The 27,147-nt window shown below is 34.1% G+C and overlaps 1 protein-coding gene across 4 annotated transcripts in view; it reads left to right on the top strand.

Moving 5' to 3' along the window:
• The window catches only part of RAP1GDS1 (Rap1 GTPase-GDP dissociation stimulator 1), a 156,642-nt gene that overhangs the window by 13,320 nt on the left and 116,175 nt on the right, over window positions 1-27,147 (top strand). For all 4 annotated transcript variants that reach the window (XM_035004472.1, XM_035004470.1, XM_035004469.1 and 1 more), the window contains exon 2: window positions 15,002-15,109. In XM_035004472.1, the coding sequence (XP_034860363.1) occupies window positions 15,002-15,109 (108 nt within the window). The remainder of the gene's footprint in view (window positions 1-15,001; window positions 15,110-27,147) is intronic.

The following is a 27,147-nucleotide window of genomic DNA, read 5'->3' as shown; positions in this document are numbered from 1 at the left end:
GTACAATACTGTTTTGGTTAGTGCAGCTTTGTAGTATATCTTGAAATCTGGAATCATGATACCTCCAGCTTTGTTCTTTATCAAGATTACTTTGGCTATTCAGAGTCTTTTGTTCCATACTAATTTTAGGATTATTTGTTCTAGTTCTATAAAAAATGCCGTTGGTATTTTGATAGGGATTGCATTGAATCTCTAGATTGTTTTGGGTAGTATGGATATTTTAACAGTATTAATTCTTCCATTCCATGAGCATGGATTATCTTTCCATTTGTTTGTGTCATCTTCAATTTCTTCTATCAGCGCTTTATAGTTTTCAGAGTATAGATCTTTCACTTGGTTAAGTTTATTCCTAAGTGTTTTGTTGTTTTTGGTGCAATTGTAAATGAAATTGTTTTCTTAATTTCTTTTTCTGCAACTTCCTTACTAGTGTATAGAAATGCTACCAGTTTCTGGGTATTAATTTTGTGTTTTGCAACTTATTCATTTATTCCGTTTATTTATTCTATTACTTTTATTTATTACTATTAATTTGTTACTTCTATTTATTCATTTATTACTTCTATTATTCATTTTTTAATTTATTCATGTCATTTATTACTTTTATTACTTTTTTGGATCTTTAAGGTTTTTTACGTATAGTATATCATCTGTGATTACTGACAGTTTAATTTCTCCATTACCAAAATGCATGCTGTTTCTTTTTTTCTCGTCTGGTTTCTGTGGCTAGGACTTCCAGTACTATGTGGCAAGTATATATTGATCCTTGTCTTGTTCCTAACTTCAGAGGGAAAGCTCTCAGTTTTTTACCATTGGGTATGATGTTAACTGTAGGTTTTCATAAATGGCCTTTTTTTTTTTTTTTTTTTTTTAAGTAGATGGAGCCCAGTGTGGGGCTTGAACTCACAACTGTGAGATCAAGACCTGAGCTGAGATCAAGAGTCACTCAACCAGCTGAGCCACTCAGGTGCCCCCCTACATGGCTATATTATGTTAAATAATGCAAGTGGTTATGTTCTCTCTAACCCCACTTTGTTGAGAGTTTTTGTCATGAATGGATGTTGAATTTTGTCAAATGCTTTCTCCGCATCTATTGAGATGATCGTATGATTTTTATCTTTTGTTAATGTGGCATATGGCTCTTACAGATATTTGAATTTGCAATCTCTGAGATTTCTATTAACTCTTTAGTATTCAAAAGCTATAATTATATTCAAAATTATGGTAAAATGGAACTTACATTACTATTTGAAAGTTAATAAATTTATTTTAAAATTAATTACTGCAAAAGTTAAGTAATATAGTCAAGAACAAAGCTAACTACCTGTGATATATATATTCTCATCAATCATGATTAAACCAAATCTGTAATGATCAGAATGATAAAAGAAATCAAAGAGATAGAGGATAGAATCTCTCTTTCATGAATTAATTCTGTAGTATAGCCTTTGGCAAGTTACTTAAGCTCTTTACATCCCCATTTCATCTGTATTCTTAAAATACTATCGTCATTATTGAATAAGAACCAAATAATAGATTTCAAATAAAAATGGAAGGGAGAAAAGAGCCCATTTCATAGAGAACTAATGCAAATTATAATATGGAAACCTTCACACTCAGTTACTTAATAAAGACTAACCAGCTCCCAAACCCAGATCATTGTATTTTTTCCCCTTTTTTGGGGGGGGGAGTGGTGATGGTGCCTTTCTAGGGAAAATGATGGTATGGCATTTTTAAAGAGTCATCGAAGTGCAATAGGGCTGCTAGATTGTTTCTAGAAAACATTATTTTCTTGTATATATTAGAAAGCATTTTCTAACATACAAGGATTATATAAAGTTATTTAAAACAATTATATAAAATAAATTACATAGAATTATATAATTTTAAAGTATTTAAAACAAGTTAAATTTTAAATTATGTGAAAAAGAATTATATAAAATAATTTCAAATAACTAGTAAGTTCCCCTAACTTATGGGTGGGGGGTTTGTTTTTATAGTCAGAAAAACAACAACCAGGAATCATTGAACTTTAACAAAAAAATGCTTTCAAAACTGTGAGCTCACACCATCTAAGATTGTTTTTTGTTTTGTTTTTTTTTTTTAAAGATTTTTTAATTTATTTATTTGAGAGAGAGAGAATGAAAGAGAGCACATGAGAGGGGGGAGGGTCAGAGGGAGAAGCAGACTCCCTGCCGAGCAGGGAGCCCGACGCGGGACTCGATCCAGGGACTCCAGGATCATGACCTGAGCCGAAGGCAGTCGCTCAACCAACTGAGCCACCCAGGCGCCCTAAGATTGTTTTTAACAAGAAATTTGTCAAAAAATAAAAACTATTTCCTTTAGTTCTTTTGAAAAATATTCCATTTTGAAGATTCCTCAAGTAACTCCATTATAAGAGATGAGACTGATCATTGTAAAGAAACAAAACTTACATTGAAATATTTGTTTTACAGAAATAGAAATACTAGTTTATCTTTAAAATTATATAATATAGTTGGCTTCAAAAACAAAACCAATTACAATAAAGATAGGAATTTTATAGGAGCTGATTAACTTAATTTCCTTCTAGTTACAAGAATGCATTTTTGGGAAGAGTGGTGTGAAGCTCCAAAAAAGAATAACTGTCCACTGTGTCACATTTTTGGTTTTTATATGGTTTCTATAAAACATCGGTCAGATCAGAAACATAGGCCTGTCATGTTATGCATTACAGAAAGTGACAAATAATGCAAGCAGTGACAATTTCTGCTTTTGAAAAACTTAACCTCTAACTGGAAGATAATAACATAAAAGAAATGACTAATAGAAGCAGATAAAGGTGTAATTTGAATTCTTGAAAGAGAAAACAGAGCCCTAAGAATTTAAATAAGAGAAAGCATCATATGTACCATTTCAGCACCGGTATAGCTTCTCAGGAATATACAGGTGCTCATTACTTAAAATGATCTAGAAAATTTTTCTTAGAATTTATTTATCTATTTAAACATTTAATGAAAGCTAGAGTATGTACCCAGCATTGGTACTACCCTTGAGATACGATGGCAGAGGCTGCCCCTGGTACATTTCATTGTGATTCCCTTCCCTTCCCTTCCCTTCTCTTTTCTTTCTTTTGCCGCACACATTCACATACATAGACAGTTGTTAGCTAGTACAGCTATCTAACATGGTTGGGTTATAAATTCATTCTTGAAGGGTTTGCATCTCTATAAAGCAAGACATAGGTAGTCCTTGCTTTGCAGAGCTCTGATTTTCATGAAATCTGCATGAATTTCATTTAACATGGTACTGTGTGGACTGCCTGTTCAGTGGCAAGAACCTAGACAGTGAAGACACACATGTCTGGATTTATCCCACCTTTGGCACTTATCTTTCTGGGTAAGCTATTCAGCTTTCAGATTCAACTTTCTCATCCACTAAGATATGGACAATAATAACACCTCTTTCATAAGGTAGTTGTAAATATTAATAAAATAACCACCATATAAATTTTAATTTCTGTTTCCAAAGCTGAACATACAGTCATTTTGGGGGAAACTATATCTTGTGTTCAGAGGTAAACCCATTCAAAGGAGCTAATGCTGTTGGTTGTATTATTTTAACCAAATCAGTACAGTGAATATTAAGTTATTATAGCAGATTATGTTTTCCAAAGATGGCCACAACAATACCCCTTGCCCGCCACATATTCTTCAAGAACTTGCCATTCCCCATTGAGAGCTGGGGAATTCTCTTGCTGTTGAATATGAGCATGCTTGTGACTCACTTGTAACCAATAGAATGCTCCAGAAGTGCTGTGTCATTTCCTAGGTTTGGTCATAAAATACAGTGTTGCTTCCACCTTGTTTGTGGGAATAGTGGTTTGCTTGGAGCCTTGCAAAGTCTGACCCTGTAGCTGCCATTCTGTGAGGAAGCCAGGCCATGTGGAGGGGCCTCAGGTCTCAGGTGTCAGATTGGCATTCATAACCTTTAAGTCCTTTCAGGCCAATCACCAGACCATCAGATGATTCAGATGGTGCCAACCCCCTGCTATGTAGTCACTCTTGGAGATACACCCCTATCCTTTGAGACTTTTACATTGAGGCCCCAAACTTTGTGGAACAGAGACAAACCATCCTCAGTGTGCCCTTTGTGAATTCCTGGTTCACAGAATCTGTGAGTACAATAAAATGGCTTTTGCTTTATGCCATTAAGTTTGAGGTGGTTTGTTATGTAACCATAATAATTGGAACAGTTATAAAACCTGAAAGATGCATTGTTTCAGTAAGAAACAGATTGCTATTAAAACTCATCAAAGTGGGAACTACCTGATGAATAAATGTTTACTGAGTTTTTCTTTTCATTTCAATGAAAGATAGCTTAACAGATAATTTTATCTAGTAAATAGCATTTCCCTGTGGTTTATTTGTTTTTACTTGACATTAATTCCCTTAAAGAAATATTTGCTTCCAGAAAAGAAATATGCATGTTTAAACAGTTTAAACAGTTTCACTATTGCTTTATGGTAAATTTTACCTGTTTGGCTAATAAAAAATGTCAGTCAATACCCTTAATAAGGATAGTTACCACTAAAATCTGTGTATTTTTTTTTCAAAACACAATAGCCTAATAAAACCTGATAGGAAAAAGGAATGTCTATATTCATCTCTCCAAATTAAAATGTAGTTGTTATCTTTGATACTAATTTAATGTTAATTTTATAAAAATAACCTCATATTAGTATATTTGGCAAAATTAGTTTGAATCCGTATCTTTCCTATCACTTTTTGGGAGACAGTGGTTTCTAAGTTTGTTACCACTGAATAAAATAATACTTTGTTGTACATTTACCAAGGGATTTCACTTATACAGTCATTATTATGATTTTCTAAAATAATATAATTGCAATAATGGTACCTTTTATTAAGATCATTACCTTGGAAAAGGTAATCAGTATTGTAGTAACATTTGGATTGATTATGCTTTAGAGTTTGTATGTGTGTGTTTATAAATATAAAAAACTGCATATATATACACAGTGTTTCTAGAAGAATACGCAAGAAAATGTTAACATTGATTGCTTCTGGGAGTGAACTGGGATATATGAAGGTAATTCTCATCAAAATGAAGTTAAAACTAAAAAAAATGTTATCTATGCGGTGAAAACTGTGTTGTATTCATATTTGTATCGTTAGCACTTAGTGCAGTGTTTTGTACTTGGTAGGCACATAGTTCATATTGTTGAACAAATAGAAGCTTGAGATTATCTTCTTAATGTATTATTCACCTGATCCATAATATTCATGATCTGATAGATTATATTTTTCACTGAAAGGTAATATTCTTAGTCTTTTCTCGCATAATTTCTCATTTTTCTAAAAAGGCTATTTATATATCTGTATCAGTCTAGGTCCAATCAGAAGACAAACCACATAATGTTAAATTAATAAGTATATATAGATATTCTGACAAGAAACACGAGGTATATGGATCATACAACATACCTTACTATTCATAGAGCATTTTATTATTATTGTTATTATTATTTTTGTTATTTTTTTTAGAGAGAGTGTGCGAACGGAGGGAGAGGGGGAGGGAGAGAGAATCTTAAGCAGACTCCCTGCCTAGCATGGAGCCCAACTCAGGGCTTGATCTTATAACCCTGAAATCAGGACCTGAGCCAAAATCAAGAGTAGGACGCTTAACTGACTGAACCACCCAGGGGTCCCTCATGGAGCATTTTAGTACCGATTACCTGGCACATGTAGCAGGTTTGCACCACAGGAGAAGAAGCCTAAAATTATGACGTTAGAACTTCTGTAGGGTTACTGGCACATCTGTCATCCAAGACACACACACACACACACACACACACACATATCCTATCTTTACTCTGGAATTAAATCATTTCCAGGGAAAGGAAGAAGTATCTCTAGGGCTATTGCCCTAAATATAAGCTAAAAGCAAATCTCTGGAAGAAAAGGGGAATTTTTTATGATTCTAGAATGTCTCCAGGAAGGGAGACTTATCTTTATTATAGCTTATCAATTTCCCTTGCTCAGAAGGCCCTAATAGTGCAGGAATGTCAAGAAACCCAAAGAGAATGATCTTCCATTACACAGTAATTTAAACAGGAGACATTTAATATAGAAATTATTAAGCAATAATAGGAGAGTAACTTTAAAGGTAGATAGCAAATCTGAAGGGTAATCTAGGGCTGTGGGAGCTTATCCAAGGAAGGACAGACTTCCTCAGAAGGTGCGTTCTCCTTAAGAGGTAGTTAAGTTCACTGGGTTGCCCAGGCTAGAGGTGGTCCACAGTCACCAGACCTGCAGGAGCAGCAACTCTTTGGAGAGCAAGCAAGCTGAGGTTGATGAGTGGGCCCGCAACACTTGGGCATGCAGAGGAAGTTGGGGCTCCACTGCAGAAACTGGGCTAGAGAGGCCCCTTCCTATGGGAACCCAGCATACTTCTTTGTATAATTTGAGCCAGAGTGGCTCTGAACGTCTAGTCCCACAGGGTGTCCAGCATGTACGTGTACCCCCAGGTGCAGGAAGAGTGACCTGGGCTGTGATGCAGACTTGAGTCATCCGGGGCTCTTGTACATAGTCCTGCTGCCTGAGCCGAGAGCTGGAGAAAATATACGGTGAAAGCTACGGCCTGCGGACATGTGGCACTGGAGAAAATTTAGGAAACCTGAGCCAAAAGGAGAGCACCCTCCTCTTCAATGCTATCCATTGTCCTCTATAGACAAATCTTGTATCCTGCCGTTTGGCAAAGGAAAAATACTTAAAGGGCCCAGATTCATTTTTATAGATCAGGCAGTAAGGGTGAATTTCAACCTAGGAGACAAATAAGTTGATAGCTGACTTAATGTCTCTTCATCCTGTTGCTTTAATTTTATTTATTTCAAATTTATGGTGCATCATAGCTTTAAGTAAGGGTATTGTCATACTTTCTGTTTAATTTTTACCTAAATTCTCTTTTGTTTTATCCTCTCAGTTTTCTTTTTGTTTTCTGTAGCAGTATCCTGGGAAAATATTTATTTTGTGGGTTCATAAATAATAGTTCAAACTGTATCATTTTTTTTTTTTTTTAGCTTTTTAATACTTATGTTAAACTCACCTGTCACATTTATGATGACTTGTGTAGATACCATTTTTTCTGTTTGGCATTTTATTATCCAGAAAAGTTGGCATTGCCTAAAAATTTATAAATTTCATGTATATTATCTCTTTCTTGTTACTTACTAGGTTACTAAGTGGAACTATGTGCTTTTCAACAATCTTAATGAAATACTTCTTTATAGATCTCCAGCTAAGGAAAGTTCCATTTATGCAGATCTTTTATGTCAGTCTTTAATCTAGTTCTCTGTTCTTACAAAGCATTGTGAAACAGGGTCTTTACTTCTTTCTCCATCTTTATGTTCAATTAGTCACAGCTTTAAGTATGTTCTGGTGAAGAGTCTCGCTCAGGACTACTTGTAAACAAGCCCAAACACTTCTCTTTATCTGTCGTATTTAGCCTTTAAACATTCCCCTACATTTAGCAGAATTTCATCTTACTCAGTTTATGTTATCTGCGCCTTGTCTGGTTTTCTTTCCCTGTTAGGCATATCCTAGAGTCTAGGGCAGAGCTTGGAGGCATGATATCTTTTTAAGTGTCAGGAGCCAAAGCATTGTAGGCAGACACTTAAGTATTATCCTGGAGAAGTAGAAAGTCCCAGCGAAAGTAGTTAAGTCCCAGATCAATGTACTAATCTAAGGGACTAAATGGAGTATGAGAGCCCAGAGATAAATGGGGACTGAGAAATTGGGAACTACAGGATAATATACTATATATACTATATATATATATATATATATATATACTATAATAAACTGATAAAACAACGTTGTTCTGTAAGAATCCTGGTGATAGAATATTGATACTGTGAGAACTCAGGTTGGTTTGCGGGCACATGCTAGGTATAAGAAGCTGGAGCAGAGCGAATACATTTCAAGTTGTTATTTTTATGTTTAGAGAGTTTCTCTTCTGTTATGGACTCAATTAGCTTACCTTTACAGAAGTGAAGTTTGAAAGTATATAGTTTCCACTTTACAGCATCTTCTGGAACTCTTGTGTATAGAGATCATTCCAACAGTTTTTTTTTTTTTTTTCTTAAGAGAGAGTGGGTGCATGTGCTTGAGCTGGGGTGGGGGGCACAGAGGGAGAGGGAGAGAGAGAATTAAGCAGGCTCCACACCCAGCACAGAGCCCGATTCAGGGCTGATCTCACAACCCTGAGATCATGACCTGAGCCAAAATTAAGAGTTGGCCACTTAACCGCCTGAGCCACCCCAGAGCCTCTCCAGCAGTTCTTCACACAGAAGCTGTTTGTAATGACAGACTGTACATTTTCACCAACATCATTCTAGTATAATTCTTAGGTTTCTTTAAATTATTTGACAAATGCGGGGCACCTGGGTGGCTCAGTCATTAGGAGTCTGCCTTTGGCTCAGGTCATGATCCCAGGGTCCTGGAATCGAGCCCCGCGTCAGGCTCCCTGCTCCGCGGGAGGCCTGCTTCTCCCTCTCCCACCCCCCTTCTTGTGTTCCCTCTCTCACTGTCTCTCTGTCAAATAAATAAAATCTTTAAAAAAAAATAAATTCTTTGACAAATGCCATCTAGCTTTGTTGATGTATCTACATTGTTTTCTAAATTGGCTTATCATATTTTGGGTGTTGACCACTATTTGGTATAGTATTTTAAATCTATTAGGGGACTGTTGAGGAAAAGAAATCACCCTCATATTTTTCTTGGTCATTTCTGGGACAAAGAATTAAGCCTGGATCTCAGTATAAATCACTATCTAATTTTTTAAAAAGCCAGTGTATTAACTTATTAGTAATTATATCATGTTATATGCTAAAGCTATATTTGATAGCTATAAAACAGTAAAATAATTCTTGAACTCTTAAGTGAAAAGGTTTGGGGCATTGTGTGAAATAAAATTTTACAAACTAATCTTGCTTTTATCCATGATGGCTTAATATTGTAGTTGTAAAGATCATCTGTCAGACTCTTGACCCTCTAATCAAATGTGACAAGTTAGACTACAGTGTTTCTGGTTCAAACTAAAATAGACTTTAATGCCATTTAAGAATTAATAAATAGGGACTGCTCATAAAGTTTTTATCTGATTTCTGAAATAATTAGAATGAGAAAAAAACTTATAGTGAAATGTCATTGTTTTTAGTGTAGCGCATCTTAATAAAAATATTAATCATGGCAATTTGTACCATAATTTACAATAAAAGATGCAAGTAACTCAGTAAGGTAGATTTTCAGGATTTGGTAAGTTTCCACTATAGAGGGCAGTGTGAGTATCTTAGAAGTTCCTATTCTACAAGAATTTCCCATCTGACAGTAGAAATAAGCTAAAAGAGTTTTATGAACTTAAGACAATAAAACTAGCAAAATGAAAAATACAGAAAAGGTGAAACCAAGGTCACACTAACATTGAAGGGGTAGAGAGAGAAGAAGACCGAGAACAAATGTTCAGAGACTGGTGTTATGAAATCAGTAGAAAGTGTACCAAAAAAGAAAGAGTCTATTGCTGCAAAGATACTGAATAAGAGGATTGAGACAAATCCATTGGATTTGTCAAGATATCATTTAAGATATTTGCCAGAGTAATTTTGATAGAGTTTAAGAAGAATTGGTTAGGTTGTGGTTTTAAGAGCGATAAAGTGGTTAGAAGTAGGAGATGCAGAATTAATGACAAAGTCAACTTTGCTTAACTCTTTGAAAATGGTATATTTTCTTTCACAAGACAAGCTAGACCATCTGCTGTCATATAGGAAAGAAATTATTCTTTTAAGAAAAAAATTTATTTTGGTTATTAACACTTCTTAGTAGTAGAACCTCCCATGAAAATTATCATTCTTGACTTACTGTCCCCCACCACCAACCAGAAGCTGAGAAATTTTCCATTAAAACAGTTTCAATGTCTTAATGGTAAGAATTCACTGCTGAGATGTACTGTCATGGTTTGAGGGAGTCTAGAAATAGTATCCTCTGTTCCTTATCCAAGTTCAGAATCACTGGAGACCTAAGCAAATGAGTTCTCTGATGGAATTCAAAATAACTGCTTAAAAATTGGTGAAGGAAAGGGCTTATTTATATAGTCACAAAGGAACTGCTAATACTTTATGGCTGAATTAGATATATTTGCTAATCTTGTCAATGGACAAGATGTGTAGCTGGACAGCCAAAGGTATGGAAGAACAGGAAGTTCTTGCCCTTCTAAAAGATCAGGAACCCAGAAGGGACTGAGTTATGCATAGCCAGTTCTTCTTTCTCAATTTATTAGTCAGATACATTACTCCGTTCCAAGAGAGAGAATGGAGATGGTGGTGGGCAATTGCCAAGGGAGGAGGCGGAAGTGACCAGAAGTGTACTATAGTGGAAATTTCTCCATAAGGAAGCTTGAGGCCAGTGGTAAAGGGGTTCTCACCCCAATCATTTTATTCTCCAATATGCTCTTTTAAAATTGAGGTACAGGGGCACCTGGGTGGCTCAGTCGTTAAGCATCTGCCTTTGGCTCAGGTCATGATCCCAGGGTCCTGGGATCGAGTCCCACATTGGGCTCCCTGCTCCGCGGGAAGCCTGCTTCTCCCTCTCCCACTCCCCCTGCTTGTGTTCCCTCTCTCGCCGTCTCTCTCTGTCAAATAAATAAATGAAATCTTAAAAAATAAAATAAAATAAAATCTGTGCATTTTAGCTTATGTGAATTGTACCTCAATTTTATTTTATTTATTGAGGTACCTCAATTTTATTTTATTTATTGAGGTACCTCAATTTTATTTTATTTATTGAGGTACCTCAATTTTATTTTATTTATTGAGGTACAATTCACATAAGCTAAAATGCACAGATTTTATTTTATTTTATTTTTTAAGATTTCATTTATTTATTTGACAGAGAGAGACGGCGAGAGAGGGAACACAAGCAGGGGGAGTGGGAGAGGGAGAAGCAGGCTTCCCGCGGAGCAGGGAGCCCAATGTGGGACTCGATCCCAGGACCCTGGGATCATGACCTGAGCCAAAGGCAGATGCTTAACGACTGAGCCACCCAGGCGCCCCTAAAATGCACAGATTTTAAATGGTCAGTTTGATGAACTTTGGAAAATGTACTATATATTCATGTAATCAGTATTCTAATCAGGATATGAAACATTCTAACACTTTATTTCTTTCAGTGCTAACCTGTTCATTCATTTAAAATGCTTAAAATCATAATAAATTTGTAGTAATTCTGTTTGACAGCTTTGGTTGTCTCTGGATGTAGAATTTAATGAACTTCCCTAAGAAGATCTTGCATCATTAATAGGCATGTAATTATTCCCATGGAGAGACTGAATGCTTTTTTACTAATAAGAAATCTTTTTAAAATGGGATAATCTATGTAGTTTTTAGCTATATATTTTATATTCTTAAATACTTAAACTGTCTTCATTGATCTCTTCGTATCTTAAAATGTAAGACACTGTATTTATACTTTAAATTATATGGAGTACATAGTAGGTGCTTAACAGGTCACATTTACCTTCCCTTTGCTATTGGCACACTTTGGCTCTTAAGTGTGTGATACAAAGGATGGTAACTAGACAGCTTTGTGCAAAGAAGGAACTCATTCCTTCGTTCACTCAGTTAATTTAACAAATATTTACTGGACTCCATGCAATGACTGTAATTAACAAGATGCCCCGTAAAATATAGTGGGGGAGGTATATTAACAATTAAATAAAAAATATAATTAAAAGTTGTGAATAGTGCTATGAAGGATGGATACAGTGAAAATGATCCTGGGGGGTTAAGGAAGAGGAGACTTAGATAAAATGGGCAAAGATGGCCTCTGGACTGGTAACATCCATACTGAGACTCGATCAGAAGGGGATGTCAGGTAAGGCACTTTGGGGATGGGATGAAGGGAAGGAAAGAATTTAAAAAGACCCAGATGCCAATATAGGTAGTACTAAATGAGTCCTAACTGCTTTTTATTACTTGTTGACTGATAGTTTTGATGGATTGCTGTAATTTGACTAACATAAGTCTTATTTTTTTCCCCAGTGTTGGGATAATTACATTTATTACTTTTAATAATACGAACTTAGATATTATACATTATTCATACTTTATTTCAGGAAAATAAACTTAATATGCACTTAAGTTTGAATAAGAATATCTGAGTTATAATGCCCTACAACTTCCGTGACTCCAGGATCATGACCTGAGCCGAAGGCAGTTGCTCAACAACTGAGCCACCCAGGCACTCCTATAACTTCTTTTTACTTATCGAAGAGATACATACAAATATACTTTTCCTTTTTTTTTTTTTAATTTTTTTAAAGATTATTTATTTATTTATTTGAGAGAGAGAGAATGAGAGAGAACACATGAGAGGGGGGAGGGTCAGAGGGAGAAGCAGACTCCCTGCCGAGCAGGGAGCCCGATGCGGGACTTGATCCAGGGACTCCAGGATCATGACCTGAGCCGAAGGCAGTCGCTTAACCAACTGAGCCACCCAGGCGCCCCAAATATACTTTTTCTTTAGAATAAAAATCAATTTCTCAAAACTGCTTATTAGTTCTTCTTAAGAAAATAAATATTAAACTTGGATGAGAATGATAACCTGGGATTTTTTTATAAAGTATAGGTTTAGGTTTACTAGATTAGTCAGGTTGTACTACATGTCCCTAGAGCATTTTAGTATTATTTGATGTAAAATTTTAAGTCTCCTTTTTCTTGGGTTGGCATGGAAAGTAATTATCTCTCACTTTATAATAGGGGATTTCATCATATTTTTAGAATTGTCATGACCTGGCAATGTACAGAAGTCTATTAAAATGTAAGGTGTCTATAAGCTCAATACTATTTGCATAATACTATCAAGACATTATTTGTCTTTTTCACTTTGTTGACATTTGCCTTAACAATGGTACAAAAGCAATTGTGGGTAAAAAACTGAAAGTGCTTTAGTATGTGTGAATCAGAGCTGTAGTAGTACTAAATTGTACTAGTAGTATTCTTCACCGTAACATACTTGAAATAGAAAAAAATACCAGTTTCACTTAAGAATGCCCATGATGGGGGCGCCTGGATGGCTCAGTCGTTAAGCGTCTCCCTTTGGCTCAGGTCGTGATCCCAGGGTCCTGGGATCGAGCCCCGCATCGGGCTCCCTGCTCGGCGGGAAGCCTGCTTCTCCCTCTCCCACTCCTCCTGCTTGTGTTCCCTTTCTCTTGCTGTGTCTCTCTCTGTCAAATAAATAAATAAAATCTTTAAAAAAAAAAAAAAAAGAATGCCCATGATGAAGCAAAAAAAAAAATTTTTAAAAATCTCAATATCTGTGTACACATTTTAAAAATATTCTTTGTAATGAGATGGGAGGTACATATAAAACACTTCAGTTGCATTACAAAGTCTGATGCCTGTTTGGAATAAAAGCACTTGTGCAGTTGTTTATGAGCTGACCAACGTACTTTTTTTTCATGGAAAAACATTTTTTATTTGAAAGAACTGACAAACTGGTTTTTCATATTTGGCAGATATTTTCTCACAAATGAATGAAGTTAATTTATCATTTAAGGAAAACAACTGACAATATTTATTGCTGGTAATAAAATTGACGTTTGTAAGAGAAAATTAGAATTTTGGGAAACTTGTATGCCTTCAGCTTGAAATTTCCCCAGTACTTATGAGAGTCTTTTAGTAAGATTAGTGGGTGATACTAACGAATGTTATATTTTGAAATAGGACAATGAAATATGTCAGTATTTGGAAGATAGGCATAAATCCATGACTTAATTTCTTTTAATGACCAGGGCATTGATGATAAATATCTTATATCCATGAAAGATTCAAAGTGTAAGAGATCAGTGGATATGAATGTGAGAGTTGGAAGCATTTATTAATATTGTTTCAGATTTCTTATGGCAACCAACCTTCAAAAAACTACCACTTGTCAAGTTTTGGTATGGCGTCAAAGAATATCCACAGTTATCTGAAAAGGCTATTAAAATACTCTCCTGTTTTTCAACTATGTGTGTAAGGCTGAATTTTCTTCATCTACTTAACCCAAACAACAAATTATAGAAGACTGAATACAGAAGCAGATAGGAAAATCCAGTTATTTTCTATTAAGGCAGACATTATGGAGATTTGTAAAAATGTAGAAAAATACTATTTTTAATGAGTTTTTTGTTTTTGGAATATATTTTTTTTAAATATTACTGTTAACAAATAATTTTATAACTGTTAGGGTCAAGTGAATTACCAAAATGAATCTTAAAAATTCTGTTTTAATTTTTAGTTTTTAAATGTCAATAGAAATAATTGATGTAAATAAAAGCCCTGAATTTTTAATATGTAAAGAAATTTTGACAATCTGTGGAATAGGGGAATCCATATATAACTTAGGACGAGAGCACGGCTTTATAATCCAAAATGTACATGTTAAGGCTTATAGCAGTATTTTGATTTGAAGGGTTTTTCAAATGGCAGTGTTGAAGTAGGTTTTATAATCATCAGCTTTGTATTATTTTAAGTCATATTATTTTGAAACTTTTCTAAACCTTCATTTTCATTTTATGTCTTTAAAATGCAGCAGAGGAAGCCAAAAATGAAACAAAATATTATTTGCAAAGCAATGTAATTTTTTGGGGACATTCAGTTTTTTTTTCAATTAATCATGGCTGGTTTCCTAAACAAGCTAAATATGGTGTAAGAATCCTGAATCCTGAAAAAGATGTTCTGTGACAATCTGTATTATTCCTGAATATTCCTGGTATCTCACGTATACAGAATGAATATTTAATATCTGAGTTAAATGGATACATTTTATTTAAAAAATTTGTAATGGTACAGGCCATTGCCATTTTGTAATGTATGTGGAAGTTAATTCACAGTAATGCCTGTTAGTGTTAACCATCATGAAACATGATGATCATATGTTAGAGTTCTTATTTCTCTTCTTTCTATAAACAGATAATCTCAGTGATACCTTGAAGAAGTTGAAGTTAACAGCTGTTGACAGAACTGAGGATAGTTTAGAAGGATGTTTGGATTGTCTACTTCAAGCGTTGGCTCAAAATAGTAAGTTTCATTATGTTTCAAATGCCAAACAAAAAAATTAAATCAGCAGTCATTCAGAAATTGGTATGTAGTTTAGCACATAACTTGCATTCCCATAACTTGAATTCTTTTGAATCCTATCCCAGAATACTGAGGTTGTTTTACATGCTCCACCCTCCCACCCCACCTGCCCACCCTGGAGGTACTGAAAGCCAAGTTGATAGGCAGAAGAAAGGAGGAATTGATTGGTGGTGATGGCATTAATTCCAGCCCCAGAGAGAGGCCATTCTTTCATTCCTAACAGATAAGCACCATAGTTGTTTTCCTTCTTAACACCTACATTTGTTCTTTGAAAAAGACTGCGTGTGTGTATATGTGGGGAGACTGTGGAGGAGAAACAGAGGGGAGCTTAAAACACCTCGAATTTTTTTCTGAGATCTTATGGTCACCTTTTTAATAATTTCACTTTAAAGTAATGTTTATGAAATATAAATAATGCTTGTGCTTAGATTTAATTGGAAAGAGCCATAAGCAGTCATTCAGAAATCCCTTAAAACTGAGGTAAGACTTGATCTTTGATGCTGTGGTAAATAATGCTTGTGATAAAAATTATACAGCTCAGAAAAAAAATTATACAACTCTTCATTGGCTAACACACTGGATTGTTGCATTTGATCCATCATATTTCCATTCATTAATTTTTGTATTATCACAGAGAATAGACGGGTACAGAATGATTTTTTATCTGTTCCCTTGGTTCTGCTTTGTTGTGCTATGGTTTGTGCTGTACTTGTTTTTAATTGTACCATTATCTTATTCTGGGATTAATTATGTAGCTGACAAAGAATTTAGGAGAAAGTATATACTGTTAGAGTTTTAATTTCAAGCACTCAGATGTGTGTGTTATTTCTTTTTTATTTTATTTTTCATTTCTTAGTGAACTGTGCTTAGAAAATATAAAATAATTGAATGTGGTACTCTTCATCAAAAAGCACATTTTAAAACTAGCTTGGAAAATTCTTTTTCAGTAATTCTCTTTGCTTTTGAGATTGTAACTCTGTCAAGTTCAATCTTAGAGATGACAGAGGTTTGAAACAAGGAGTTCAGTAAGAGCATCTGAATAAGGTTCACCATGGTAAAGAGAAAGAACAGGAAAGGAGAGTGTCTAAGGCTGTACTGTCCATTGTAGTAGATGTATGTGACTGTTTAAATTTAATAATTTAATTTAATTTAAATGTGAGCCCTTAGTCTTACTTTTCAATAGCCATATTTGGCTAGTAACTGCCTTCTTGAGGATCACAGATATTAAGTCATTTCCATGATCACAGAAAGTTCTTTTGTATAGCATGGGTCTAGAAGACTAGAAAGAACCATGTGATGACCTGAGTTTTATATGCCTGTATAGATAGATTTACATAATCATGTAATTAGTCTAAATTGAATATCTCAAGTTCATTTTTTTGGAAGAGTTGTTTTATTATACTCTTCTTTCGTTTTTAATGGCCTGGTTTTTTCTTTGTTAGAAAAAAGAATTTTCTAAATGGACCATTTCTTCAGAAACTGAAGGATATGAAGGCAGTGTTCTTGGTTATATGTAGAGGGTTGCTCAGCCCTCTCTTGGAAAGACTGATAGAGAACTGAAGTTGAAGAAAAGAAATGAAAAAAGGAAGCCAAAGTTTATAACTTTTTAAAGAATAGATTTAAGAAATAGAAGTATATAACTGTTAGATTAAATTTCAGATCCATTACAGACTTACTCATTGAACCTATTTATTGAAAATAGCCTTGAAATGTATATTATAAAGTGTTAAGGCCAAATAGCCACAAGGTGTCAATAAAAACAACAAACTCTACCAATTTAACTATTGACTCCCCAAGAAGGGAGCAAAAGGAATATGTCTTTTTAAGAATCCGTAACAAAATTCAAGTGTCCTCATATCTAAGACTATTGACACAAAAGAATTTGACACAGGAAGAGGAAGTTCATGCAGATGTTCAATGTTTAACTTAAGAATGATTATCTGTCATTGACTGAGTGCTTATTATGTACTCAGCACCGGAGTTGGGGATATATCTGTTATCTAATTTAAACTTTCCTTTAGTCCCATGAAGAGGTGTTATCATCACCGTGTAAAGGAAAAAGAAACAGACACTATAAGGTTACTTGCCTGGCTCTGGCAGAGTCTAGATTTGGATTTGAACTGTTAGTCTATAAAATAAAAAATTACATTCTGAGTAAAGTGTGGCTTTTCGCTGAGTTTGTAAGATGTGAAAGTGTTTCCAAAAGATAGGTTTTAATACTGTGTCTTAAATTTTTGCTTTTTCTTTAAAATAGTCTCAAATTATATTATTAAAGATGAGAATGATATATAAACCTTTTTTCTTGAATTAGACTTATCTTATAGATATTTTATTGATACATTTTTAAAAAATTAGCACATGGCTTTTAAACAAAAGTAAAAAAAAAAAAATACTAGTAAGATGTTTATTTTCTACAGTTGTTCTTCCTTGAAGTGATTGATCCATTGCTACTTTTACCCTCTTAAAGGTAAAATTATAAAACATTTAACTTAAGTAAATCTGTACTGGCTTTTTTTTGCAGAGACCTTCTAGTGTCATAATTCTTCCTTAGTATCGGGTGTTTTAGCTAAAAATATCACTGCTTGTACCAGAATTGAACCTGATCAAGAAACAATGATTTCTTGATCAAGTATAAAATGATCAAGTATAAAATGGTAATGTGTGTAATAGAAATCTAAACTTAAAATTTTATTTTACAATCTACTAACCTGTCATTGGAAAGGACAAATCTGAGAGGAAAGAAATTATGCTTTTTAAAATTTTTACACTGGAAATTTAGTATATTTGAATTATACATAAAAAATTACCATAATCTGAAATTGATGTATGACTTCAGAGTGGTTTTCTTTCTTAAATTTTTTTTGAGGAACATTAAATATAGTATATATGTCAGAATCTTAAGAGACAAGTGTTAGATAATTTTAATACTTACTAGGTTTTATGGAAAACATTTTGCTTAAGCATTTTGTGTAAATCTCTGATCTAAATAATAGAAGCATTCATTCATTCATATAAATACTTTAGATCTCAGTTTTAAAATGTTTTTAGTAAATATTTGAAAGCTACCCTCTAAGAAATCAGATTCTGTTCACTCTTACCTCTTTTGATTCAGAGCATAGAAGATTCTCTGTAAATGCTTATTATAGTATGGTTACTCTGTTCCATGCTTATTTGAAAATTTAAAACAATAGGCTGTGTTTTTATGCCTAAACATTAGGACAGGAATTGTCATTAGAGAATATGACATCTAAATCCCCTTGTAAGGCAAACTACTAGCATAAATCAAAAGCCCACAGACAAGAAAAATTAACAGTCCATTCATAATAAAAAATTCTATTCCATTATAAGAGCATGGGGACCATGTTCTGTTGCTGAGGGAACCACAAAACAATGCCAGCATGATCACCAACACAGCTTTCAATTCTTGTCCTAAAGGATTAAGCTGTTTTCCTCTGTCTCATTGCCTCATGTACCTTTGTGCTCTAACTTTTTTTAATTAATAGCTTAATGACAATTCCTATTTCCTACAAGAGTCCCAGAATTGTTTATTTTCTGTAGAACAACCCAGTTTACTTTAAAGAAAAAAGTATTTAGTCTCTAGTCCACACTCCTAACGCAATATCAATTCTTACGTTCTTTCTTAGCCTTTGTTCTTTTTTTTATTCATTATATTGATTTTTGGCTCCCTTCTGAAGCTATAATCCTAAACACACCAGATTATGTATAGAAGACGCTAATGTAGATTACTCTATGAATCTTCTCTAACAGAACCTACTGTTGTCATTTGCTTTTAGTCTGTTTTGTGCCTTCAGTATTTCTGAATTGACTTACTTTTGAATACCCAAATTATTTCTTAAGTAAGGGACTTTGAAACTTGTTATCAACTGTTTTTGTTTTCTTTTTTTTTTAAGATTTTATTTATTTATTTGACACAGATACACAGCGAAAGAGGGAACACAAGCAGGGGGAGTGGGAGAGGGAGAAGCAGGCTTCCCGCAGAGCAGAGGGCCTGATGCGGGGCTCGATCCCAGGACCCTGGGACCATGACCTGAGCCGAAGGCAGACGCTCAATGATTGAGCCACCCAGGCGCCCCTATCAACTGTTTGTCAATAGCCATATTAAATCTGAAATCACTGGACATGAAAGATTACTGCTGTTTTAGTGGAAACAAAAAATTATTTTACTTCTTTCATGGTAATATCTTGATTTTACTTTTTACCCTAAGTTATCAAATGCACCATAGAAGTGATATATTTCTTTTGCAAGCTGAATTCATTATGTTTTAACCTCCTTTACGTATTTTTCCATCGTGTGACTCTTCTAGTTATTGTGTCCATTGTCCATGAGAGCTTATTAGTGGTGCTAATCATAAATTATCAAAAGTTCAGTTTTTACTAAGTAAAGATAGTGTTTGTAGAATAGAGGAGACTAAAGTAGAGAAAATGGTCAACTAAAAAGCCATTGACAATTCTTGAGTAATTGAGAATCCTGGATTGCCATTGAATAATGGCAGCTACCTAAATCTCAGTTTCTCCACACATTCTCTAAAAACTTATACAGATCATCAAAGAGATAAAGTAAAACCAATTAACATAACCTACCCCTTAAGCATAACTAGAAGACAGACTCTAAGACCTTCAAATTATTAGGGAGAGAAATAAATATCAAAATGTAGCCTACTTAGCGTCAGAGCCCGTGATAGAATTCATTGAGACTGCAGAAACTACATGGAAAAGACGAGAGGAAAGTTGGTTGAACCAGGAGCCCAAGTGTACATAGTTAATAAAATTGCCTTAAGAAAAAGTCCTAGCATGGAAAATACTAAGATATGGTCTTAGATTGCAGATGATAAACATACAAATTGCTATAGTGAATAAAGCAAAAAATAAGAACCAACATTTTAGCTATTAAAAGTTTTCTTCCTAAACCAACCATAAAGCAGTTATCAGTAACAGAACACCACAACCTAAATTAAATATCTTTAAGCCTTTGCATATATGAAAAGAAAAAAATCCTCAAGTAAGAGTTTCAGATACTTGAAACAGAAGTGGATAAATACCAGGGTGATGTAAAAGAAGAGTTGACTAGAAGAAGTTGAAGAAAAAGAATCATTTTAGAAATTAAAACTAGATTATGAGACAACAGGAAAGAATAGAGGTTACTGAAAATTTATTATGGAGCATTGAGGAAAACAGGCAAAAGAATGAAGACAAAATAAAGGATCAGAGAGAAAATGATTGATGTGTAAGATAGGGAAAAGATCCAGTATACACACAATTGGAGCCCTAAAGGAGAAAAACAAAACAATGAAACAGAGCTAATATTTAAAACTAAGAACTTTTCTGAAGAAAAGACAGACCAGAATCTTACATGATGTGAAAGAGGCAGCCATGTACTTGCAAAAATTGACCTGTAATGGGCAACTCAGAGACTTAGTCTAGTAAAACTCTTGCTTATGCATTTATTTGTGTCTAAGTGAAAAACAGAAGAACAGCTTTTTCTTTCACAAATAAATTCATCACTTGGTGACAATAAAAAAAAGTAAAAATAAGTACAAAGGAAAAATCCTTAGGGTCTCCATTCAAAAAGATGAAGTTATTTTAAAAAGGAAAGAAGATCAGATTGGCATCAGACTTCTCAGTGGCAATATACAAAGCAATTCAATAATGGAACAGTATTTTTTAAAAAATCAAGAAATAGGAATTTTATACTGAGCCAGCCTGCTCAGTATCAAGGCTATAAAAAAACATTAAACATGGAAAAACCCAGGGAACACTATACTCATTAGTCTTCCACAGAAATCTTCTAAACTCATGCTGTCCAGTATTCATGATCTGACATGGCTATTGAACATTTGAAGTGAGGCTAGTCTGAATTTAGGCACACTGTAGATTTCAGGGACTTAGTACCAAAAAATATATAAACTATCTCATTAACAGTTTTGAAAAATATTGATTACATATTGAATCTCATTTTTAAAATTTTATAAGATATTTACAAATACTTGATTTCTATTACAGCTATATAGGCCATTGTTTCTTGAATGTGGGTTGTGGCTGATTGAAGTAGGTTTAAGAGTTGGGCCACCCAGTATAATATGATGGAAAATGCATGTCATCAATAAAATCCAATTGGGTAATTCAATGTAGGAAAGGACATTTAAAAGAAGACATTTAAAATAGTGAACTTAAGTTCATTGTTCAAGGGTTAGATTCTAAGGAAGAGAAAGCATATAGGTCCCAAGATATGTTCTGTGCATTTAGTCAAGCGCAGAAAGAGAACAGTGTATATCCAAATATATTGGTATTCAGGAGTTGTAGAAAGGGATCGTGGAAAGGCTTGAATCTGATTGGAAGAATGAGAAGGACCATCTTGAAATCTGTCACAGGCCATGAGATTAATAGCAGAAGCAAGATGTAACTGTGATACTCGTTGGTGTTTGCCCTCTGATGTGCTTTTAAGCTATACTTCATAAGGAGCAAAAAAGCTCTTGTTATGTGCAGTCTGCAGAGGGAGATAAGCTTCCATTGGTATTTGTACTTTGTGATTAAAACATTGGCAGAGGATCTGGTTTTCTTTTCTTTTCTTTTTTTTTAAGATTTTATTTATTTATTCATGAGAGACAGAAACAGGGAGAAGCAGGCTCCCAAGGAGCAGGAAGCCCGATGCGGGACTCGATCCCAGGACCCTGGGATCATGACCTGAGCCGAAGGCAGACGCTTAACCATCTGAGCCACCCAGGCGCCCGAGGATCTGGTTTTCTAACATTAGCTATAAATGTTACCATTTTGCTTCTTAAGTTTGCTAAATTTGAAAAACTTCTCATGTTCCTAAGAGAGAGTAAAATATGTAAGAGAAATGTGATTTGAAATGATGCTCTGTGCCAAAAATATACTTAAGAAGATCTGTCCTCAATATTTATAGTACCAGTGCTGACTTACTATCACTAAGGACTACACTTTTAAGTTATTGTTGAGAGAGAAGTGTTGGGGGTTGTTTTCTTGACATTCTTTTTCAACAGGATAGGATTGTATGTAACTCTACCTGGACAGGTAGCTGTGGATTTTCTGTGGCCATATACTTGATTGATGTAACAGGCTTTTTTTTTTTTTTTAAGTTTCTATTTAAATTCTAATTAGTTAACATACAGTGTAATATTAGTTTCAGGTGTACAAGAGAGTGATTCAGCACTTCCATACAACACTCGGGTGCTCATCACAAGTGCCCTCCTTAATCCTTATCACCTATATAACACATCCTTCCTCCCACCTCCCCTCTGGTAACATCAGTTTATTCTCTATAGTTGGTTTTTTTTTTTTTTAAGACTTTATTTATTCATTTGACAGAGAGAGAGAGAGAGCGAAAGCAGGAACACAAGAGGGGGAGTGGGACAGAGAGAAGCAGGCTTCCCGCAGAGCAGGGAGCCCGATGCGGGGCTGGATACAGACCCTGGGATCATGACCTGAGCCGAAGGCAGACGCTTAACAACTGAGCCACGCAGGCGCCCCTATCCACTATAGTTGAGAGTCTGTTTCTTGGTTTGCCTTCCCCCTCTTTTTTCCCCTTTGCTTGTTTGTTTTGTGTAACTGGCTTCTCTAATCAATTAAACACTATCCCAATATGTTTTGAATGTGTTAAAGAATATGTGGCATATAAATTGGACTTTTGATTGATACAGTGATTTACAAATGAATTAATAATACTAGTATCTGATTAAAAATTATATATTCTCAACAGAAAGGTATAGTTTGATATTTAAAGGAAAATAGCTTATAGTAATAGATTGATTAATCTATATTAATTTGTACTGATTAATCTGTAACAGTGTCTTTGCTGTGATTATAGATGTTTGAACCTGATATTAAAGGTGTGGTCAGTATCATAGTCTTTTTTACCTCTGTAGAATTTGATAGTCCATGATGGTTATGTTTCCTCTAGAAAGCTACCTTACATGGTTTAATTGCTTTCATTTTTATCTCTTGTAATTCAGATTTGTGGAGTAGCCATTTGGCATTGTAAAACAAAGATTAGAGTTTCACCATTATGTAGACACTGAAATCTGTAAATGAGATCTTTTGTGAAATAATAAAAATTTAATGAATCATTTTTCCTAATGGAAACTTCTTTATAAAATATACATATTCTTCTTCTTATAATTGATTTATTTATGTTTAATAATTTATTTGATATATAGTGTAAGGTGATCTAATTTTATTTTTTTCTAAACAATTTTCTCAACACCATGTATTGTTTAATCTACTCCCTATTGGTTGATAATGCTCCTTTTAACATATAATAATTGCTTAATTTAATGTAATTGGGCCAGCTTTGGAATTTTATTCTGTTCCATTAATCTATTTGTCTATTGTGTTCTAACCATGCTATTTTAATTATATTAGCTTTATGGAGGAAATTTCTCTTTAAAAAATCTGTTAAACAGTTTTATTTTCGTGGGTTTAGTATATCACAGAAATTGTGGAAATGCATTTTCACATTCCTGAAAATTCCTATAGGAATTGAAATAAGCTATAAATTAATTTGGAAAGAATTGAAAACTTCTCAGCGTTTTTTCTGTAAATCTAAGAACACAGATTATATCTTATTTAAGTCCTTTTGTGTCTCAGATGTAGTTTGGTTCATGCTTTCCATACATATCTCATTTTAAATATTCCTACGTATTTTACATTTTTTGGTTGTTGCAAATGGAGTTTTTCCCACTATAACTTCTAAGTGGTTATTGTTAGAGATCAATTTGAAATCTGTGTTGATTTTTATATTTTTATTTGTGTTCAGCTACCTTCTGAATCCACTTAGTTGTTAAAATAAAACTTTAGTTCTTTTGGGTTTTGCAGTCAGAACATCTGCAAAGTGACATTTTTGCTTCCTCTTTCCCTTGTAATTATAGCTGACTTATTGTATTGACTTGAACTTCCAGCAAAATAGTAAATAACAATGATGTGAATGATATCTTACTTTAATTTCTGCTAATAATGGTGGTCCTTCTAATGCTTCATCATTCAGTATAACACCTCTTGAATAATGTAAAAGGTTTTTTTCTTATTAAGAAAACAGTCTTAATTCAAGAATGATTTTTTTGAAAATCAAGAGTGGTTACCTTTAAAACAAACTTTTAGCCTAATCAATTAATATTAAAAATAGTAAGTATCTATTACTTTAAAGTTTATTTATAATAAAATTATTTGTTGGGAGCATTATTACTTGAGGAAGTTTTTCTTTTTATCTTTTTTTTTAAGATTTTATTTATTTATTTGACAGAGACACAACGAGAGAGGGAGCACAAACGGGGAGTGGGAGAGGGAGAAGCAGGCTTCCCTCTGAGCAGGGAGCCCGATATGGAGCTTCCATCCCAGGACCCTGGCTCATGACCTGAGCCAAAGGCAGACGCTTAACAACTGAGCTACCCAGGCGCCCCAAGAATAAAATCTTTTAAAAAATTCTCTATTAAAAGGGGGGTGGGGGGATGGGTTAGCCTGGTGATGGGTATTAAAGAGGGCACGTACTGAATGGAGCACTGGGTGTTATACGCAAACAATGAATCATGGAACACTACATCAAAAACTAATGATGTAATGTATGGTGATTAACATAATAAAAAAAAGAAAAGAAAAAAAACAAATTATCTTAAAAGAATGGGAAGTGCAACATAGTTTTACAATCTCAGAATGAAGGCCATTTAGTAAACTAGGAGGTTCAGTAAAACTAGGAGGTTCAGTATAATATACAAAGGAAGTTTCTTCCTTTGTATATTCAGGGACAAATACTTACCTAATAAGAATTAGTACCTAAAGAATAATTAAAATTAACAATATGAGTTATATATTTTAGAATAAGTATTAAATGGTCTGATAAACATTTATCAATTTAGTACTATATAGCCCCCCAAGTTTTCAAAACTACAGACCGTAAAGCATCACTTTTTTTAGGGGTGTCATACAATTTTTTTTATTAAGTTTTTAATTTTAATTCCAGTTAACATACAGTATTATATTAGTTTCAGGTATACAATATTGCAACTCAAAAATTCTGCACATTACTCAGTGCTCATCATGATAAGTGTGCTCTTTAATCCCCCTCACCCTATTTGACCCACCTTCCCTTTGGTGACCATCAGTTTGTTCTCTGTAGTTGAGTCTATTTCTGTTTCTCTCTCTCTCTCTCTTTTTTTCTTGGCTCATTTGTTTTTTTTTAAATTTCACATATGAGTGAAATCATATGGTATTTGTCTTTCTCTGACTGACTTATTTTGCTTTAGCATTATATACTAGCTCCATCCGTGTTGTTGTAAATGGCTAGATTTCATTCCTTTTTATGGATGAATAATATTCCATAGTGTGTGTGTGTGTGTGTGTGTGTGTACGTACACCACATCTTTATCCATTCATTTTTCGATGGACATTTGGGCTGCTTCCTTAATTTGGCTATTGTAAATAATGCTACAATAAACATAGGGGGGTGCATGTATCCCTTTGAATTAGTGTTTTTGTATTTTGGGGATAAATACCCAGTAGTGCAATTATTGGATTCTAGAATAGTTCTATTTTTAACTTTTTGAGGAACCTCCATATTGTTTTCCACAGTGGCTGCACCAGTTTGCGTTCCCACCAACAGTGCATGAGGGTTCCTTTTTCTCCACATCCTTGGAATGCGTTGTTTCTTGAGTTTTTGATTTTAGCCATTTTGACAGGTGTGAGGTGATATCTCATTGTGGGTTTGATTTGCATTTCCCTGATGATGAATGATGTAGTGCATCCTTGCATGTGCCTGTTGGCCATCAGTACATCTTCTTTGGAGAAATGTCTGTTCGTGTCTTCTGTCCATTTTTTAATTGAATTATTTGGTTTTTGTTGGTTTTTTTGGTGTTGAGTTGTCTAAGTTCTTTAAATATTTTGGATACTAACTCCTAATCAGATATGTCATTTGCAAATATCTTCTTCAGTAGGTTGTCTTTTAGTTTTGTTGGTTGTTTCCCTTGCTGTGCAGAAGTTCTTATTTTGATGTGGTCCCGGTAGTTTATTTTGCTTTTGTTTCCCTTGCCTCAGGAGACATATGTAGAAAAATGTTCTATGGCTGATGTCAGAGAAATGCATCATGTTGTCTTCCAGGATTCTTATAGTTTCAGGTCACACATGTAGGTCTTTAACCAATTTTGAGTTTATTTTTGGGTATGGTGTAAGAAAGTGGTCCAGTTTCATTCTTTTGCATGTAGATGTCCAGTTTTCCCAACACCATTTGTTGAAGAGACTCTTTCCCATTGGATAGTCTTGCCTCTTTTGTCAAAGATTAATTGCTTTGGCTATTCGGGGTCTTTTGTGGTTCCATACAAATTTAAAGGTTGTTTGTTCTAGTTCTGTGAAAAATACTTTTGGTATTTTGATAGGGATTACATTAAATCTGTAGATTGGTTTGGGTAGTATAGACATTTTAACAATATTAGTTTTTTCCAATCCGTGAGCATAGAATGTTTTTCTATTTCTTTGCTTTGTCTTGAGTTTCTTTCATCAATGTTTTCTAGTTTTGAGTACAGATCTTTCACCTCTTAAGTTTAGTAATGGATATTTTACTGTTTTGGGTGTAATTGTAAGTGGGATTATTTTCTTAATTTTACTTTCTTCTGCTTCATTTTTAGTGTATAGTAATATAACAGATTTCTGTACATTGATTCTGTATCCTAAAACTTTACTGAATTTGTTTATTCTAGTAGTTTTTTGATGTGGAGTCTTTTAGGTTTTCTATATATAGTATCATGTTATCTGAAAATAGTTTAAGTTTTACTTCTTCCTTACCAATTTGGATGCCTTTTATTTCTTTATGATTTCTGATTGCTGTGGGTAGGACTTCCAGTGCTATGTTGAATAAAAGTGGTGAGAGTGGACATTGTTATCTTGTTCCTGACCTTAGGGGGAAAGCTCTCAATTTTTCCCTGTTGAATATGATGTTAGCTGTGGGTTTTTCATAT

Source organism: Mirounga leonina, unplaced genomic scaffold, assembly GCF_011800145.1.
Source record: "Mirounga leonina isolate KUSES-001 unplaced genomic scaffold, KU_Mleo_1.0 Mir_129, whole genome shotgun sequence".
In the NCBI taxonomy this organism is placed as follows: domain Eukaryota; kingdom Metazoa; phylum Chordata; class Mammalia; order Carnivora; family Phocidae; genus Mirounga; species Mirounga leonina.
The sequence above is the reverse complement of the archived record's forward strand: the minus strand, read 5'-3'. Positions and strand labels throughout refer to the sequence as shown.